Here is a 20,441-nt window from a genome sequence, read left to right as displayed (position 1 = left end):
TCATGTGTTTAGTCAGCCTTATGAATTCCATAATAAAAGTAAGCACCATTAATATATTTGTAACAAAAATTCAGTTTGACAGTAAGATAGTGACAGGTGTTATGGTCAGGAGTAGAAGATCAGACCGGGTACATGGCAACAGTTGACTCTGTAATCCTTGAAGTCAATTCATTGATCAGAGAAAAATTCTTAATGGCTGTATGGGTAGAAAGCTGATACTTGGCCCTTTCAACATCTGCAAAAAACATTCTCTAAACTTGAACATTTTGGATGTATGGTCTTATGTATTTTCACTTATATATTCACAAGTTTTGCAAAGTATTCAGATAGGATTTTTCTGTTTTTTCGCTAAAGTATGTTGATACTGCTTTCAGAAATTTTTTTGCAGTTTATGCAGTTACTTTATTTTTCAAGGCATTTCAGATCACTTTTTAGGAGTTGATAGTTTGTCAGGAAAAGAGAACATTTATCGACCCTGCATTACTTTATCTAATGAATTAAAATAATTATTTTTTTTATCAAAGTAAGAACTTACTGTTGCATCTAGCATTTTCCAGTGCATGAGTGGGTATATATACTGATGTATTAAACCTATCCTTCTGATTGTTTTACTGTGTGTTGGAACTGCAGCAATTCTTATACATGTCTGCAGGGCCAATTATGAGCTTCATGTACTTGGACAAGGGCAACAAGGATTAGTCTTGCTTTTGAAATTAAAATAGGAGGTTCAAATTTACCTCAGTGAATGGAGTTGAGAAGGAGGGAGAAGAGAAGAGTTGGATCTGAGAAGGAGAGCTCCTGGATAATGAGTCATTCATAAGCCAACTCTGATTGTGCAGAGGTGTCTTGAGTGTTACCATTTAATTATGGTGCTATTGCTGGTATGAGTGGGAGCTGTTGAGTGATAAGTGCTTTAGAATACCACATTGGTTCAAACATGGGTGGAACAACAAATGTTACAACATTCTCCATCATGGCTTGAAAGACTCCTGCCAGTAACTTTGAAGTGGATGGTTAACCTGGTGAAGCCTGATGCCTGCTGAAGACAGGTAGGCCACTGGCAGGTTTGTTGTTGAGTGAAAGGAAAGCTTTGAGGAGAAACTTCATGGCTCATGTGACTGGGGCTGGACAGAGAGCAAAACTCAGATGTCACAAAGTAAATACTTCCTGAACTATGGCAGTTTTGTGTTTTGACAATGCAGCGCCAGCGTTTAATCCAATCTGCCAATGGCTCAAGCAAAGCACTTCAGAACAGGAGACAAGAGAATATTGAAAATGGAAACATCCCTGTGGGGAACCAAGAGGAGGAAAATGAACAGGACAGTCTAACTCCATTTTCAGTGCCAGGTAAGACACTATTACTTTCTAGATGTTTATAGTACCGCAAAAGAAGATAATTTAAATGCCAAACGCTGGGTTGTAAGAAAGACAACATATGTGGGGAGAGAGGAGGAAAGGAATTGGTTTGACTGTCTGAAGGATGGATTTGCTGACAGTAAAACTGGGGTGGAGGCTTGGTGGCTAAAAGCAGATCTTAGGAAAGTGTTTTCCAGTCATCATGGACAGCCATGGTAGAAGTGCTGATTTGTCAGAGGTGAAGGGAAAACAGGAAAGGGAAGTTTATATTGAAACCTGTCACAATAACCTGGTGAGCACTGCACTACAAGTAATTTTGAAGTCAGCAGTTAACTGTGACTTGCTGGAAATTGCTAAGGCAGAAGCACCTTGGTGTATAAATATATAATAAATTGTTTAATGACTGTAGTGGAGGAGGTTTCTTGGACGAAAAGGAAGGAGGGAAAGAGTGTTTAAAATTGTTAGAATAGCTGTATGCAATAGTATTCACCTTTCAATTTTTTTTTTAAATTCTTGGGTGTAGAGGGCTATGTATAACCAACCTCTCATGCTGGTGCCCTTGGCACATTGCAGGTTGACTCCTGCCCAAATGCTTTGGAGATTACACAGCAGAGATTAGATAAGCCCTCAGAGACATGTAGTCTGTCACATAATTACTGTTTAATGTAAGTATTGCTTGGCATGGCTAAATACCACATCCAATGAAAAAGAAGAATTTTCCATGTTATATCTAATTTCTTAACAATCCCATTTCTTCAGTTGCTGTCATTGTAGAAGAGATGCTTGTGATTGAGCAAACATTGAAGCATACTGTGTGAAGACTAGAAGATAATGTATGTTTTCCTGTGTTAGTGTGCTCCCACAGGAGCTTCTTGTAGTCAGCAGTTATGGATTGGAGTGAGGAATGGAAGCAGACTAATTCCCTGAAGATAGGCCCATTAGATGAGATTCTGTTCATTCATGAGATAGTGAAAAAAGTATTTTTATTGTGTGGTAAACTAACAGGATCCAAGTCAGCAATATGCTTGTGCACACGAGCATGTTAATGACAAGATTAGTAGTAATAATAATAATAACAGTAATAATAACAACAGAAACTAATAAACAACTTCTAAAAAGGAAAAATGTCTCCCCAAACCATTTAATCATCATTGAATCCTGGAATCATTAAGGTTGGAAAAAACCTCTGAGATTATTGAGTGCAGGTGTTAACCCAACACTGCCATGTCCACCACTGACCAAGTTACCGAGCACCACATCTGTGCTGCCATTGACAGTGATTCCACTGCTTCCTTGAGCACTCTGTTCCAAACCTTGACCACCCTTGCATGGGTTGGCAAAGAAGACTTCTAAACTGAGATGGTTTTTAACAAGTTTTTGGATACAGGTTTTGATTAGGGTACTGCAATCATGCATTTCTTCTTACTTTCCAGGAAGCTTTTTTATGAATAAAACATAGGTAAATTTTAGATTAGAGCTTCCTAAGTGTGTGACATTCACAATAGACAAAATGCTTTGAACTAAAGAGGGAGTTACTAATTATGTCACTGGTCTTCTTTAAATGCATTTTTTTCTGCATTTTTGAGGAAGACTTTAAAGCTAAAGTGACGTTTAACAGGCCAGAGTGGAACCACTGGTGATTCAATTCATACTGAATGGAGCAAAAGTTCAACATGAGCTCAAGACGGTTAGATAAAAGTGAATAAGTGATTGCATAAAATCCTCATCAGTACCTTCAGGTATTGTCACTCCTGTTGTCTGGAGTTGATTATCCATTGGTTGGATTCTCATTGCTCAACTCATATATTCTCACTGAGGATTCTTTCATTATGCTTTCAAAACCACGCCTTTAATAAGTTTGGTGAAAATATGAGGACCCAGCATCATGCTTTGTTGTTTTTTAAGTACTGTGGCACAATCAGTAGCCTAAAAAAATCTGGACATTTAAAACTGGCTTCAGGGAAAAGGTAGTTTCCACAGAGTTTCCAAGAACCCTCTCTGATTTTCTTTGATTTATTTTCAGTCTGGGAATAAGGCACATACATTTTCTAAAGATCAGAAGTTCATGTATTTTTTCAGTACTAGAAAATGTTCTCTGAAGAATAGGCTTTCAGTTTTCAATATGATTTTTCAATTCAATTGGTTGTGGTGTCTTAAGTAAAAAATCCACTCTTGTATTTTAGGAGCTGCAACTGCAATGGCTGTGAGTTGGCCCAACCCATTTTTTTTGTGCTCTTTTATGGTCACATTTTTTTAGCCTAATTTGGGATTTTACTTTCTTTCTTCAAATTGCATATTCTAGATACTTTTGCAAGAACAACTTCGGGTTTTTTTTCTGAAATAGAAGTAAGTGAAGTATGAAGTTTCATCTCTGAGTGATTCACAGTTATTATTTGTCATCTCAAAATGCATCTTTTGCATTTTGTTCTTTTTTTATCTTCTGTCAACAGGAGTGCTCAGCAATAAGTGTAGGGCTTTAGCAAGCAGAAATAGAGAATATAGTTGTTACATGAAAACAGCCTCAAGCTGTTTCAGCATATATCCCCTTTGTCAAACATACAGAGAGATTCACTCCCAGGTGTGGGTGTGGTTCAGGCCTATCCTGAAAAAGAAGACAACATACAGTTTTTGTGGGAGCTGCATATGATATCATTCAAACAGCCTTTGCCTTTGGTTTCTGTGTGGGAAAAACACATTCTCTTTAAAAGAGGAATGTCTTTCTTGACCTAACCTTCAGATTTTAATGATTATCTCCCAAGCGAAAGGCTCATTTGAAGCTTTACAATTTGATTACTCTACAGTTGTTTGAAAACAGGTCTTAAACTATAAAAAAAACACCCCACAGATCAGAATAAAATAGGACAAAACTGGGCAGGCATATGTTGACAACAAAATGGTGTGTTAAAGCCCTGGCATAGCTCAGTGGTCTTTTAGAGCCCAGACTCAGAAAAGCACTTCTGTGCAGCTCTTAATGGATGCTTAAATCCCTTCCATTGTCACATGTTCAGCACCCTTTAAAATACTCTGTGATCTCAGCTCCTGATCATTTCACAGGAATGAAGAACTACTTCTCTTATAGAATTGGAGCATGGATGCTTTATATAAGTCATGATGGTGTTAGCTAAAACAGGAATAATAATTCCTTGAGCTAAAATAAGATGGCAATAAAGGAGATTAGCAATCCTATCCATTTTTGTTTGGATCCAAAATACAAAGATAACGTGTAGGATAGAAGCAAAAAAAAAAAAAAATGAACAGTATCTACTAAAACCATGTAAAATGTTTTTACTTGGTGAAAACAAAGATTTATCTTAATATTCTGACTCCAGACACCATTTTATGAAGAAGCCTGGGGAAGAGTGAGACAGGACAAGTTATTGTTCAGCTGTTTTCTCCTCAAGGAACTTCCTGGTCAGATGTAAAATTTTGATCTGAAGTTCCTTAGTGTGTTTCTTCTTCATTAACCTAATGTTAATGCCTAATTGTCATTGAATCTTTGCAAACATTTAACACCCACAACATCCTTTGAGAAGGAGCTTCAGGAGAACCTTTTACTTACTTTGAACCTGGCTCCTACTCACTTCACTTGGTATCTTCCTTCACTGGAAACACGGTGGACAAACCCAGTGCACCTCACTTGAACACTCAGGAGGCTGAAGATCTTTGTTAGACAGCAAGGTTAAAACATACAGAATAAACCAGGCCAAAATGCAGCCAAGTCTAACAAGATATGGGGAGTACCTCTGTTCAGTTACATCTTACTTTTGCTGAATGTTGTCTTGTGTAAACCTATTGTAACTCTGAGAGTAAAGCTCGTCTCTGTGTGCTGGAGCAAATTCTTTTTTGTAGACCGGTTTTCTCTGTGCCAAGAATGTGTATTTAAGAGAAGATTATTGGCATAAATCCAATTATTCAAAGCGTGGTAAAGGCACAGGCTGAAAATAGAAATCTGAGTTGTTTTGGACAGATTTCACGGTCTGGAATTTGAAACTTATATTCTGGAAAATGAAACTTCCGAGAAGAGTATCAGTAGGTTGAAAAATAGTCTGTTTTGGATGAGGATGAGAAGTAAAACCTTGGTATTTTCCAATGGAAAAAAAAGTTTCCAAAGGTCTGTTGCAGGAGAACTGCAATAAAAATATTTTATTATGTCTGCTGCCCACTTGGAAGGATGATAGAGACTAAGCCTCTTTGGATACTGTTTTACACACTGCATAGCCTTTTTCTAGTGTGCTCATACAGAGAAGCTCTTGCCTCCGCAATTTATAGGGAAATTTGCAGAGCTGAAATCACTAAGAATTTTCCAAGGAGGTGGAGAGTCAGCTGATATGTTAATTTTCCTAATGAAAAATTGAAAGCCCTTTTCCAACATTTTTTTTTATTATTTTGCAACAGACATTTTTCTGTGGAAAATAATTCTGATGGAAAATTTACAATAAACCTAGTTTGTTGTATCTGTTTCAATTTTTTTCTATATTGTGTACCATACTTGGGAGAAAAATTTGTATTTCTCTGTTGTGTTTTGGATGCTGGAAATGACTAGAAATTAATTCAGTTATCAGATTGTCTAATTTACTTATATTCAAGTTTTCCAATCAGTCTGAATTCTGATGAACAACATTTTCTAACAGAAATTTACTTGCTTTATGGGTTATTACAAAGTTCCTGGTGTAGAGGCATATGTGTTACTTTTAAACATTTTTGGGTTGAGAATTGACTTGATATTGATAATAATATGTGGGTGTAAATTCATCTTTGTAAATAAAAAGCTTAATTAGAACCAAGGGGACAGGTGTTTGGAAAATCATTTTTAATTGGAGAAAAAACAAGTTGGGTTTTTTTTGTTTGTTTGGTTGAGTTTTGTCCTTCTCAAATGAAAATGATAGAGATATTTAAAAATAAAAATAAGGAATTAAAAAACATTAAAAATTAGTAAGTGAAGCATGAAAAATGTTTGCAGCAATAATCTTTCAGGAGAGCTTGGATGTGCCTCATTTTTACTCTAAGTTTACCATCAACAAAAAATCCCTGGAAAAATAGCAATGGATGGTAAACTTCAGGAAGCCTTTCTCATTTCAATTAGAGAATGCCTTTCCCAGTTTTCAAGTTACCTTAAGAGATCTATATGAATTCACAAATATACAGTTATGAAGCTCCTGTGTGCCAATTAGATTCATGCCTTTCAAGGATGTTATAATTTTTTTAGATCAGTCAGCTGGTCATTCCTTTGTGTAAGCAGCTGCTTCTTTCACTTGGGAAGGTTTAGGCATGTTCTGAAGTAACTAGTGTATGGAGCTGAGTTCTGTGCTTGGCTGACATGCTTTTAAAGGGAAAACTAAGTGGAAAAGCTGTCAAATTTAACTAACTACAATAACTTAGATGTGATACTTGATGGTGTAGTTACAGAGTCCACTCTGTTTAAACTTGAAAAAGTGGATAAAATGCCCATCATTAGTCGGAGCATTTTAATTTTGTGCCTCTGGATCAGCTTTATACCAAGGGAATGTTACTGATGTGATTCAAGGCTGCTCCATGTTGCCGACTAAAATTGCAAACCAGAAAACACTAAGTGGGGTCAATCACTTCAAGAACACACTTCTGATCTAAAGGTAAACACAAATGTCATTTCACACTTTTATATTGAGCTCTGCTCAGTTCTGTGAGAGTGTTGCAAATAGGACTCTATTTTTTCTGTAAGAAGTACTTTGTTTAGCTCCTTAAGGAAATACTTGTTTCTTCTCAGTGCTGTGATATGTGTTGCTGGCTTTGTTCATCAGGATACACTATCTGTATGTGAAAGTAATTATCATGAGCATAACATCTGGAAAGATGGCTAGCCCAGGAATGTGTTGAAAATTAGCAGAGCCCTTTCTTGTAGAGCTGCCACTTCATTTTCAGAAACATTGTAATCAAGCTCTTTTTTAGTGATACCTCTCTGAAATACTTGGCATGCTTGGCTTCCAAATATCTGTGGAAACAGAAAAAAAACGGATGTATGAATAAGTGAAAACAACTCCTTGCGAAAAAACCATCATCTTCTTGTTTTACAGCAGAGTGTTGTGAACAGAATGTAGACCAGTGTTGCTTTCTCTAATAAAGCAATATTCTTTCATTATTGTGAGGGAGTGCAAAATATACCTTTCCTTGGTTGTGTGGGTTGCTACAGGAGCCTTTGAACCCAGGGCTCACAGGAGTGGGTGGTACCACTGTTAAAACAACTGCACTGGGGTCTTGTAATGGGACAGAACAGCTGTGTATTGAATAATGGCCTAAATGGGAATGATCATTTTCTTCCTTGAAGATGTACTAGGGAGCTACTCAACAGTTGTAAAACAATTTGTTATGAGCTATAAGCATACTTCACTGTAACATCTTTATCATTAAATCTTTTTATTATTTTAGAGTGGGTGGTCAAAACCAAAACAATAAAACAGCTAAAGTACTTTCAAAATAATTTAAAAAAAATACTTTGCATCTTGTAGCTGTGTATGGATTATGCATTCATCTAAGCCAGGTGAAATTAATAAAGTCATCAGTTTCCTGAGAAAATAAAGTCTCACTTCGTTGAGGTTGCTGCTAAATATACTTGAAAGTCTTAAAAAACTGCCAAGTTACAGCATAAGAGTAGACTTCTTTAGCCCTGTGTGCCACACAATTTCCATGACCCACAATAGTAGGAGCTGAATGAAAAGGCCTGAGGTAAAACCAAGGCCAGATATACTTAAGGCTTTGTATAAAAGTTTATAAAAGCTAAAAAACTAAAACACAAAACAGAAGACCATGCAGAATGTGTCAAGTAAGCTGCTTTGGCCGTGGTGGTTCAGAGCTATTCCGGGCTAACTGCAAATGGCCACTCAGCTTCTCTTGTTGACCCAGCAAACCCCAGAATTACACACTGCTCTTCCCCAAAGTCTCAAGCCAGTTGCCATGTAATGAATGCAAATGTCACTCCCACGAACCATCTAGCTAAGCAGTTTCAACTCAAGACGTTGTGTGGGTAAAGCATCACCACTAATAGAGCCAGGAATTTTAATCTGCCACACATCCATTCAAACTCAGCAAAGATAATGGAAAGGCAAGCCCTCCTCCACTAGTAATTAGATTTTCTTGGAAATGAACAGACATAGCTGTGCCAGTGGTATGGCACTATGCATTCTCACTTAAGCATTTGTTTGAGTAATTCAGGATACTAAACAGGATCCCAGACAAGATGTTTTCCCCAGCAGAGGCTCTATTTGTCCTTAAGGCAATTCTGTTACTTATATTTATGTTACTGAAAAGAGAAATGGCACTGCCGATGTGTAGCAGCACTAAAGTCAGTCAGATTACACCCACACAGATCAGTATTGGATCCACAATTTTTCAATCAGTCATCCACTGACCCTGCATTTGGGATTATATGCTGAGGGTATTACTGGCCTAGGCCATGCTGACTTGTTGGACTATGAACCAAGTTTAGCAACTTTAGTACACAGAGTAAAAATTAACTATCTAGGAGTCTTTTAGTAATCCAAACTGTAACAAATTGAGCAGGAGGAGGTATAAACTACCATAGGATGTTTCATAGAATATTTACAGCCTTGTTAGCAATTAAAGAGAGAAGTGAGCCAATAAATATAATTTCCTGGACAGAACAGGTATAAGATAACTGTTTTAAAAAACATCTGTGCAGAAGTATACATAAGCAGAGAGAAAAAGGTCTTTCCTGTAAAATCTGTAATAGATCCTCAGTGACATGTAAAAGTCTAGAATTAGAAATGATCCTGGGACACTTCAGTAGTTTTATGCATTAGAAATTCCACAGCCAGAAGCTATAAATGGGACTAAAGAGCAAAGCTTAGTCTAAGATTTCCTGGTGAGTTGATGACATCTCTAAATTCATGAGGAAACCTCAAGTTAGAAAGCTGTTTCATAACTCAAGCAAGAAAATATAGCTCTAGAATATATACAAAAGTAAATTAATAAAGACGTTTGGACTCAACAAGTTAAATTAGACTAGTAAGTAGCCTCATAAATGATGAAAGTATTATTAATTTTTAAATGTTAAATATTAAATTTCATTGCATCCTCGTGCACGTTGGTCAAGACGACTGAGTTCAATCCAATTAAAGTCACTAACAAAAATTCCTGTTAAACACATCTTAAATCCCAAAGTTTTTGCTGAAAGACAATTACTGGTGAAATTAATTGGAGCTGGTTAGTAACTGTTCTTTATAATGTAGCTACATAACTTCGCTGGAAGATGTACCTGGTGATTTTCTTCAATGTGATCAATGATTTTATTCAAAACAGCATATTTTAGTAGATCTCAAACATAGCATCATGAGTTAATGATGGAAACCCCTACTTGGATGGAAACACAATGTAAAGGAAGCCCAAGCCAAAATGGCCACAATGTTGGTTGTGATACTCTCACTTAGCCTGATAGACAAATTTGTCATCCTGCTTGAAGGATGCTTCATGAACCATACAAATAATACCCCATTTACTTATGGCCCAGTTATAAAATAATTCTGTTTTATGTATTGAGATTACGTTTGCAGTGCTGTAAATTGTAAACAAATGACAAGGTGTGTACCAGTCTTCAGCGATGACAGTTCTTGGGTATTTCTCACCAGCTGATTTTGGAGAGCTGTACAAGTGAGGTCACTCCCTTGTTTCTTTTTCCAGAAGTTTTCTTTTACCATTTCAAGGTGGTGTTATATGCAGCTAGAGAGACTTAACATATCTAGATCTTCTAAGTATCGGTTTATTTAAACTTCTGCCCAAGTTAGAATAAGGCATGTAAAAAAAAATTGCCATGTTGATAGGCTGGGTCTTGTGCTTCTGTTTTCTGTTGCTGCACAGAATGTACAAGTTATTTTCACCACTTGGATTTTGATATTTCTATTAAGATGAGAGGGGGGTTTTTTGGTTTGTTGGTTTTGTTGCTGCGTTTTTTTTTAATTCTGGATTAGTAGTAATACATTTAAAAAGAGCAGCAAACGACTTAATTTTGCTTTTAATATCAGCTGTGATTTTAAATCATTGTAATTCTTCCATGGATTTTCATAGATCTTGGCAGACGTAACTATAAGAAGATCCTGGATGAGCATGCAGAACTTGGCTGAAAGTGACAAGGCCAAGTATAGTTGAAAGGTACCCTGGAAAATGAGCTGTCATGCACGATTGTAAACATCCTTCTGGGATCATCTGCTCTGCTCAAAGAGGTGTAACTGAGCCCTGGATAGTGATGGGAAAGCTCAACTGTTTCTTTCCTTTGTCCTGCAGATGGAAAAATGAACAAAATTAAATGGCTTTTGACATGGCCATTGATATTCTTGCTGTTTACCACAATTCCAAACTGCAGCAAACCACGCTGGGAGAAGTGCTTTATGATGACATTCATCTTATCCACTCTCTGGATTGCCTTGTTCTCCTACTTCATGGTGTGGATGGTAAGTATATGTAGCAGGACTTCATACTGAGTGAAATGTGCATCTCAAAGTATGTAAAAATCTTCCGTGCATTTGTCAAAGAAAGGCATGTAATTGTAGTGCAGTCTCTTCAGCTCATACAATACTTATTATAATTTTAGCTTTTTGCTGCCTTTTTTTTCTGCAGAAATAATTGGGTCTTTACTGTATAGGGCACAATACAGTATAGGAAGGTAGTAGATAACATCTCTACTTCCCTCAAATGCCTGTCAAGCATTTGAAAACCGCTTTATGTTTCCTCTCATGAAAGATTGTGTTTCCTGTATACTTTTTGCAACTTTCTATACAATTTTTGCATTGGAAAATAATCCTCTAACATAGACTGTGTCTAAGAAATTCATTTGCCAGCCAAAGCCACACATTTGTATCATATTATATGTCCTTTGGAAGGTCATATTCTATACCTTGGTTCCATATATAGATATTCCCTTCACAAATGAGAGAAGTGCTCATTAAGGCTGCAGCCCATACTGCTTTAAGAGGCAACTGGACCACAGTACCTTGTTACCAGTCTCAGCAAGAGAATCATGCTGACCTCTATTCCTGGGCCTCTGCTAGCCCCTGAAGATAAGGTTTGTCAGTTGAGTTCCTAAAATACACCTTTTCTTAAGTGTAGGGTCCAATTTTCCTCGTGTGATAATCTGGCAAACTATTTCAAGAAAACAACACATAGCCTAGAAGACTTCCATCCTTAGCAGTCTCAGCGGGGAAACCACTGTCTGCCCCTGGTTCAGTCTTCTCACTCTCACAAGCCTGTTTCCTTTTCAGCTGCCTTTTCTTGATGTTTTTTTAGCCCTCTTTGGATGTTCCAGCTAAATACAGTTCCCTGTCCTTTCTAAGAGTTCTGCTGCAATCTTCAGTGATTCCTTAAGCTCTTTTCAAGCTGCATCTGGAGTATCAAGGGACAGTATAACCAGCCGTGCTCACTTCAGGATTATATGAGAAGTCACACAAGAAACTAGTTCCTTCTTCATGTGTTAGGTTATAATAAGTTCTTTATATCTCAGCCACTATATTACAATATAATACTGGTTGCAGTCCTTTTGAGAAGAGAACCAATGAGAATCTTGCCATTTGTGGAAACCAAAAAACCCCAAACCCACAGATTTTACTGTATTTCCTTAAAACAGCAGTATGTCATGTTAGTACAACAGGAAATGGAGATTTTGTTTGTCCATGGAATGTTGAATAATAAGACCCAAAGTACTTTTCCTTAGCACATGGTTGGTTTTAGGCTGGTTATTCCACAAGTATTTAATCTGCAGAAATGGATAAGTATTCTGAGACTATTCCTGTTAGAGACCACACCAGAAATCAAAGTTAAGAGTATGCCACAACTGTATTGGAATGAGGAGACTTCCCAAATATGATAAGCTAATCTACCTTCCTCCTTGTTCAGGTGACTGTGATTGGATACACCCTTGGGATACCAGATGTGATCATGGGCATTACTTTCCTGGCTGCAGGAACAAGTGTCCCAGACTGCATGGCCAGTTTAATAGTAGCAAGACAAGGTACTGTGTCTGCTGAAGCATAACTGCAATGTTACATATGTGCTCTGTGATTTGCTTCCTTCATACACACAAATTGTCAATGCAATTTTATAATTTTATTTTAATTTTTACTGTTTCAGGACCTCATTAAAAGCCAAAACAGTTTGCTAATTATTGTGAACTAAAAAAATTATCTTTTGCTTATTGGTATGGGGCATTCTAGCATTCTAGAAGGTAATTCAACCTCAGATGTCCCATGCATGGTATGTATCAGTCAAGGTAAAAAGACAAAAGACATAAACAAAACTAGAATATCAGCTATTAAAAACTACTTTGAAGAATATATACTGACCAGCACTTCTCCATGTAAAACTTGTACTGATTTCTTGAAGACTTCTCAAATCCAAGGAAGTGAAGTGATTTGAGAGGATCTGGCAGAAGTGTTGTTGCTCTGGGCAGAGTTCTCATTCAAATGCAGATCTCTTTCCCACTGGAACATATGAATAGCTGCTCTGGAAAGAGTTTTGGATTACTGACATCTACATCCTCCTCAGCTGTCCATTTAAAATTGTCAAAGGCTTTCTTATTTATCTTTAAATTTTGTTTAAGTTCCTTGATGTTTCTTTTTTTTTTTATTTGTAAAACACTGGTAGCAGCATCCCTTTCTGTTGTTGAAAAGCATTAGAGCTGACAGTGTGATCCTCTGCCCAGCAGTAGAATAAGAAAAAGACCTAATTTTATTCTTTTCCACTATTTCAATTCCCATAGCCTTTTTTTTTTTTATCAGATAATGACATCTCCAGCAGACATGATTGGGCAAACAACAAGGGCTTTTCAGTGATAAATTAAGTACTCAAAAGCCCCACCTTTGTAGTCTGAGATAGGAGTAGTGTTAAATGTTGCTTGCTTGAAAAGTGTTATATATTTAAAGCATATAATTTTCCATGTTTCATTATTTGTTGTGTGCAGAATATTCTCACAAAAGCAGTACAACAAAGTCTTCAGAATTATAATGGAACCACCTTCCTACTAAATTAATTTTGCATATGTATTAATTTAAGGTGAAAAGTTTTTTCAAGAACGAGGAAAATGTTACATTTTTAAATTAACAGCCTGCTTCTTTAGATTAGTTCTTCTGTTGTACTAGTCAAAAATACTGCAAAGATTGTTTGCTCTGGAAATTAATGTAAGCACTAGATTGACAAAAAGGGGCCCAATGCCCTTAAAGACAGTAGAGGGACTCTGCACTGCTTGAATTCAAGACAGTTGTTCACTGACAGAATGCAGGCAGGTACAGATGGACACTACCATCACTGGATCCAAAGCATTACCTTACAGATCATGTATTTATGGTATGGTACTCTCTGTCTCCACTCTGTTTACTCTGAAACTATATTTGGGACATGTCCCATTTATGTCAGAGCTCCTCTTCCTTTTCAGTTCCTTCCTTTCCAGTATTCACTTAGTGGAAGTGATTCAATAGTTAGGCCAGTAAGGTCTAAGGGAAGTTGGCAGGGACAGAAAGAATTTTGTCTTCCTCGTATCCACTGACACTGGTGCAGAATGAGATGCCAGCCAGTGGTGAGCATTAGAAGTAGATACTGCTAATAAATTTACCTAAGTAAATAGGTACTTTACCACCATTTACCTTTCTTTTCCTTTCCTTAGTATTTTACTGTTGTTGAAGTGAAATTATTACTGATTAAGCCCCACCGAAGAGCATAATATCTTTGACTATCATCTGGTTGGTTATTTTCAGGATCTCTTTTCATTCACATGAGATAAAGGTCACATATCCACATACTAAATCCAGTACCTAATCTTCAGGTTCCCTGTGGCTGCAGACTACCTAGAACAAGACTTTGACATAGACCTCGGGTGCTGCTCCCACACACCCTGTAAAGGCTTTGCAAGGCACAAGGAAGGTGTAGTTGGAGTGAGCAATTTTTGCACGTTTTTTTCAGAAGTCAGGCCAATGTTATGGAAATTGTATCCCTACCTCAGATACTCTGGGATTCCAGGGGAATTGGATCAATGCAGATCATTCCCCTTTAGTTTCCTCCAGTGCACAGAGTAATGGCATACTTTGATTTTATCTTTAACTAAGAGTAGTTTTTTCGGTTTTGTTTCTCTGCAGGCCTTGGTGACATGGCAGTATCCAATACAGTTGGGAGCAATGTCTTTGACATTCTGGTGGGACTTGGTGTTCCATGGGGTTTGCAGACCATGGCGATCGATTATGGATCAACTGTATGTATACTTGGAAAATCTTTCATTTGCACTTTTATTCTGTTTTTTAAAAATCCTGAAAAGAAAGCATGCAAATAGAATATATTTAAAACCAACCTGTTGATCATGTTATTAGTTGCTGAATAAAGTGTTATTGCTTTGCCAAGGAACCCAGTTAAGAAAGCAATACTTCTTCCTGAAGCTGCAATTAATTGCCAGTTTGTCAACTGGAGTACATTACACTGTGTAGCAGAAAACTATTCCATGGATGGTTCATGTCTCTATCGTTTTCTTGCTGCACAACTTCCAGTAAACCTGTCTCCATGTACCTTAGCATTTTTGTAAGACCAGAATAATAGCATATACCTCTCTTCTGAGGATTTTTTACATAAAATCCATTATAAATGCTCACTTCTTTTTTTAATGGAGATGGGATTACTTTACATTCTGTTTGATCCTTAATCTTCCCGTTCTTCATTAGGATACATCTGTTACAGATTTGCATAGTTTAAAATATGTAAGGCACTGTTCAAAGCAGAAGATGGCCTTTAAATCAGTAAATTGATTCTTGATCTCCAAAGCACAGTTATATGGTCAGCATTTTAAAAGTATTTTCTGATTTCCACAGGTTAAAATAAACAGCAAAGGATTGGTTTATTCAGTTGCACTTTTGCTAGGATCAGTGGCACTTACTGTAAGTATTAGAGCATCTACAAGTATTTCAATTTGAAAATACTTGTTATGTGTTTACATGTTACAGAAGGATAAAAGAGAAATACTTAGCTAGCAATACCATGAGTTGAAGAGCAACCATTGTCCTCAGTGAGGGCTGCAATCTGGCATTTGGTGCAAGAGATGCTGGATATGTGTAGGTCCCATGGATTTCAGTGGCAGTGTTGGAATGTTTGAATCCAATAGTACTTCTGTGGTCCTGTATCCCCGCCCCCGGCCTGTCTCTAGGCTGAGACAGTTGTGCTTCATCACCTTTGCCCTTGTCTCTGATTTCCAAAACCAGCCAAAATCAAGTGCTGTAGCCTAAACCCTTAGTGAAGACTAGTCTGTGAGGACTGAACCCCAGGTCCTGGAAGAGACATGCTAAATGTGACTCAGCATAAGACACCCCTGTAACACAACTTCTTAAGGTGAAACAATAATTCTGTTTGAAAAGTCAATTTTGCTGGTACTTAAGGTCTGTTCCTGCTTGGCTCCCAGGGAACGCTCTGTAGGAAGAATCAAATCAGGTATAAGGAATCAAAAAGGTATAAAAATATCCACTTATACTAACATCTTTCACTGATTGCCTGTGGAGGCTTTGTAGAGGAGGTGGTTACCACTGGAGATTTCACACTGTTGCATGACTAAGCCTTACAAAGCTTCACATCACCTGTGCATGACTTAAGTGATAGAATGGCCAGGGCTGTTCACTCTGCTGCTAACTTCCTAATGTATCTGATCTATAAGGTCTTGAACATGTTCTTTTCATTTCTTATCCACAGCCTGCCATACTGCACAGTGCCTGTGAAACAGCACTGGTGTTCTGTACATGTTTGAATCTGGTGTTGCTGCATGCATATTGTTAATCAGCACATTGGGGCAAAAGTGGGAGGATTATGCAGAGGCATTACTGTGCTAGCCCTTCATGCTTTTCTGAAATGAGTCTTTTTCTAGCAGAAGCCAGATCACCTGAGTTTGAGGCATCTATTACAGTCTCATTTGCTCTGCTCAGTACCCTTATTTGCAAGACCCTCCTACAACAAACTCAGAGGAAAGTTTTGAGCAAAATAAATAATAATTCAGAGGCACTGAACACGATGAAAAATAGATGCCTTCATGAGGACTTTGTTACTTTGCTACCTGTAACTTGTAATCCCTTACTTCTGGAGCTCAGCAAGTAGAGCACCTCTTTTGAAGCTGTTGAAAGAATGGGCATTAGGTACTGGTGTACTATTGGGACATAAAAGATTTGCAGAAGAACACTTGAGGGAGGAACATTAATTTAGTTTAGTTCATTGAATATTTCATAAAACAGTCGTAGGACAACTGACACTCAAAACCAAGTCAACAAGGTATGTTGCCTTTCTGATCTATAAAAAATTGAGAATATATTTTTTGTCTTCCTGCAAGGCCTCTAATTCAGAAGACTTATTTTTAGCTTATAATGGTTGTTTCCAAAAGTCTCCTTCAGAACTTTATTAACTGACACTCTGTTTGCTTGCAGGTGTTTGGAATCCATGTAAATAAGTGGAAACTTGACAGGAAGTTAGGCATCTACGTGTTGTTTCTTTATGCTATTTTCCTGTGTTTATCTATAATGATAGAGTTCAATGTCTTCACCTTTGTCAACTTCCCTATGTGCCGAGAAGAACTTTAAACCACAACATGGAGAGACACTGAAATTCTTCTGATGACACATGCTGTAAATGACAGGAGGCATTTCACATTTCTACCTTCTTTCCATCAATAATTTGAGTGTCATTCCTGCTTAATCAGCTAACAAGCACTTTTACCTATAAGGAAGGAAAGCATACCTTTCTTTTAACATGCTAGCTGAAGGCAACCAAAGCATTTTCCTCATCTTTGGATATTGCTGCTCTGTCATAAAGCTACATGGATCTTACACAGAACTCCAAAAGGACCCATTTCTGGGCATTCTGTTGTGGTTTTCTTTCTCCTTCTGCGGACAATCAACCATCACCATCAGGGTTAGCATGAGGATGGGAGAAAAATCTTTATAATTCTTTTGGTTTTGACATTTACTTTCCATGGAAGGATAAGAGGCAAGTTCAGAACCTTTCTTGGCTCAGTCAGAATATTTAAACTACAGGACCAGAAAGTCCAAGGCACATATCATGGCATGCACTGTTGAGGATCATTTCCCCCTTCAAGTGCTCTGCTTATAGAGAAACTGCACTGACAGTTTTTGATGGCAAAGTTGGATATTTATCACTCTGTTCAATGAACAATGTGGCAGAGAAAGAAGAGGAAATGGTTGTATGTTGTATCACTTGTGTTGATGCACACTACAAGTCAGAGTAACTGCATACCGAAGAAGAGAATTTACATGCAGAAATTCATACTTGAAAAATATGTTTTATTGTTAATGAGGAATGCTGTATACATAAACTGATATTTGTGGAATATTACACCACAAAAAAAAAAACTTTGCATTGGCCATTGTAAGCCCATTGTGTACATTTAGAAGAAGCTAAAGAAATAAAATACAACTGGGTGCTCAGTAACTATCAGTTATTGTTAACAGCTGGGAGTAGTAGCTGAACATAATCCAGACTTTCTGACAACAAAACCCACCCTGATTATGATTTGGTTTGATTCAGTTTGATTGGTGAGAGGAAGAAGCTTATTTCATCAGTCAAGAAGCTGGTGTATTCTTCACCATTTTTTCTTATTCTCAGAAGCTTAATGGAGATGAATGTCTGACACGGAGCAATGCAGCTAAGAGTCACCCTGAAAAAAGCAAGTCTGTCAAGAGAATATGGTCCTTGATTTGATTGCATGCAAATTTTGAAGCATGATATACTTCTTTTTAACCCTCAGTAGAAACCAAGTTTTGATATCCTTTCCACCAGCATAAATCTGATATAAGGAATTACTCTGGATATAATTGACAGCAAGATCCAGCCCAGAGTATTAAAATAGCGGGTAACATTCCACAATTTAGCAGTGAAATAATTGTAAATCGCTGAGACAGCATATTTTGAATTGCTAAACGTTAAAAATATTTTGAGGCTGTATGTGAATGATCACATAAAGTTTCTAAAGAAGCACAGTTACCTTTATACATAGATTTTTAAAAATTTTTAATGTTTATAAACCAAACCAAACCTATCAACTAACAGTTGATGTGTTTTTAAATGTATTAATATTTTCCATTAAGACTAAATATAAAAAATTATGTCAATGAGAATATATTATAAAAACTTAGCAAACAAGCACTTACTCAGAAAGTTCCTTCTTTTGACATATATGACAATTATGTTTATCCAGCTGACATTCAGAATACTGTTTACAGCAGGCAATGAGTTTACAACTAAAATTATTTTTTAAATTATTTTAGAATAAATTAAAGAGTGTATGCTGCTGCTGGTGTTATTTTTAAGAATTGGTACCATTCAATATGATTCTAAAGAGAAAAAGAGCAACACATTTGTTATTTGCTTTACATTTTGTTACAAATGTCAGTATTAGTATCCATTTAGGGTTTCTTACCTTAATTAAATGTTCATGTCGTTAAGCTAAGAACTAAAGATTGACACAACATTTCTAAAATGCTTTATTAAATTGTCAAGAATGGCAGTAAACACATTTTATCTCAAGTATGCCAACGACCCCATTTCCAGGCATTCACAACGTTTTTGGTGCAGTATAAAGCTGAGGAGATGGAATTCATGTTCATCTTGGAGTCTTCTGTTGCAGAAAGGCTTTGAAAATGCAGCATACTGCTGCACCACTCTAGGAATATCACTCCCTAGTATCCCTCTCTCCCCTGCTGTCTTTCAGGAGGACAGTTTACTGCTGAAAATCCGGTGATGACTTAGATATGGGACTGAAAGGAGCAGAGAGAGAGGCTGAGTAATAGGGTTTTTCCTATATTCTGTTTTTATGGCCATGGAGAACTGTCTCCAAGCAAATATTTGTTCACCTACGCGCTGTTCAGGCAGCTCAGTTGTCTTTTCATAATAGAAGAATAGTTCCAAAGTCTGATTTTGAATGCAGTGATCAGCTGAGTTGACAGGGATGAAGGCATCAAAGTTTATAGTGCCAGATCTAGGAAATTGTATTGTACCTTCATATTTCTGAGCCAGGAAACTTTAGAAGAGTATGGGCACCATTTTTTCCATAGTAGCTGACCTTCTGCCCAAATATACGAGAATTTTGTTTGCTAATTCCATAAGTCCTTCACACATCATTTAAAATTACTCTGCCTAATCTGAATATCACCTGCTTCAGAAAACCAGTGTTGTATTTTAGCAGAAAAAGTCTCAGAATCCAGAACAACCCTTACAATGTGTGGCTGGTTCCTGTCATCTACAGCTCTCCCTGAAATATAAACTCATTCAGGACAATTTATATTGAATTCTAATGCTGCACTTCATGGTGTGTTCTCATCTGCACCTACTGCTATGGGACATGTATCATGCCGTGGTTATCATTATAGATAACATTAGTAGGATTCTCCTTTGACACCACCACATGACCAAGGATGTATTGTTTGCCAAAGAATTATAAGATGCTTTGATGTCAGGGCTTTGATGACACATAATCATATGAAGTACTTTAAGAAGCTCCTAAGTAGTCCTTGTCCATATGCTAAGATAAATAGTTACACATTAAGCCATGCAGGTAAACTGAATGATCCAAGAAATATCTGATTGACAAATTGTTGTATTGCAGATAAACCCACGTCAGAATGTATCAGTAATTCAGGAGGCTATTGCCGAGTAATAGCAGACTAGTGCCTTTCACAAGTATTAAAAAAAAAGAAAAGAAAAACATTAGCTTGTGTGGTCAGGAAACCATTAAAAATGTTGCCATTTTCTAGTCAAGAAAAGGAGTGATTTGTGCTTGGCTCTCCACTGTTAGCACAGTTCTATATTGCAGGTGTTCAGATTGTATCTATAAAATTTTGCAGACATTTTGTTTCATTAACCATTGCAAAAGTTAGCTGGCTGAGTTTGGAATGTATGTCACAATGTTCTGTAAGTTAATGTTCAGCTCAAGAGTGAAAAGAAAGCTGGTGTATGTGTGAGAGAAAACTGTTAGTGTGATCTGAAATTTGCCAGCATACTAACACTGAAAAGTAACACAACTCAGAAAAAGATATCCCATATCCAGCAAAGCTTAACTTCAATAGCTTTGATTCGGTTTT

The 20,441-nt window shown here is 37.1% G+C and overlaps 1 protein-coding gene across 8 annotated transcripts in view; it reads left to right on the top strand.

The window, feature by feature from the left end:
* The window catches only part of SLC24A4 (solute carrier family 24 member 4), an 84,651-nt gene extending 64,586 nt beyond the window's left edge, over positions 1-20,065 (top strand). For 7 of the 8 annotated variants that reach the window (XM_068192578.1, XM_068192579.1, XM_068192583.1 and 4 more), the window contains 6 exons: positions 1,203-1,347; positions 10,627-10,793; positions 12,232-12,346; positions 14,463-14,575; positions 15,183-15,248; positions 16,773-20,065. In XM_068192578.1, coding sequence (XP_068048679.1) covers positions 1,203-1,347; positions 10,627-10,793; positions 12,232-12,346; positions 14,463-14,575; positions 15,183-15,248; positions 16,773-16,925 — 759 coding nt within the window. In that variant the 3' untranslated portion in view covers positions 16,926-20,065. Of the gene's footprint in view, positions 1-1,202; positions 1,348-10,626; positions 10,794-12,231; positions 12,347-14,462; positions 14,576-15,182; positions 15,249-15,766; positions 15,814-16,772 lie in introns of all 8 variants that reach the window. The other variant, XM_068192580.1, reaches the window with a different exon arrangement.
* Positions 20,066-20,441: the final 376 nt, after the last annotated feature.

This window comes from Anomalospiza imberbis, chromosome 6, assembly GCF_031753505.1.
Source record: "Anomalospiza imberbis isolate Cuckoo-Finch-1a 21T00152 chromosome 6, ASM3175350v1, whole genome shotgun sequence".
NCBI lineage: Eukaryota > Metazoa > Chordata > Aves > Passeriformes > Viduidae > Anomalospiza > Anomalospiza imberbis.
This window is presented reverse-complemented; position numbering and strand designations above follow the sequence as displayed.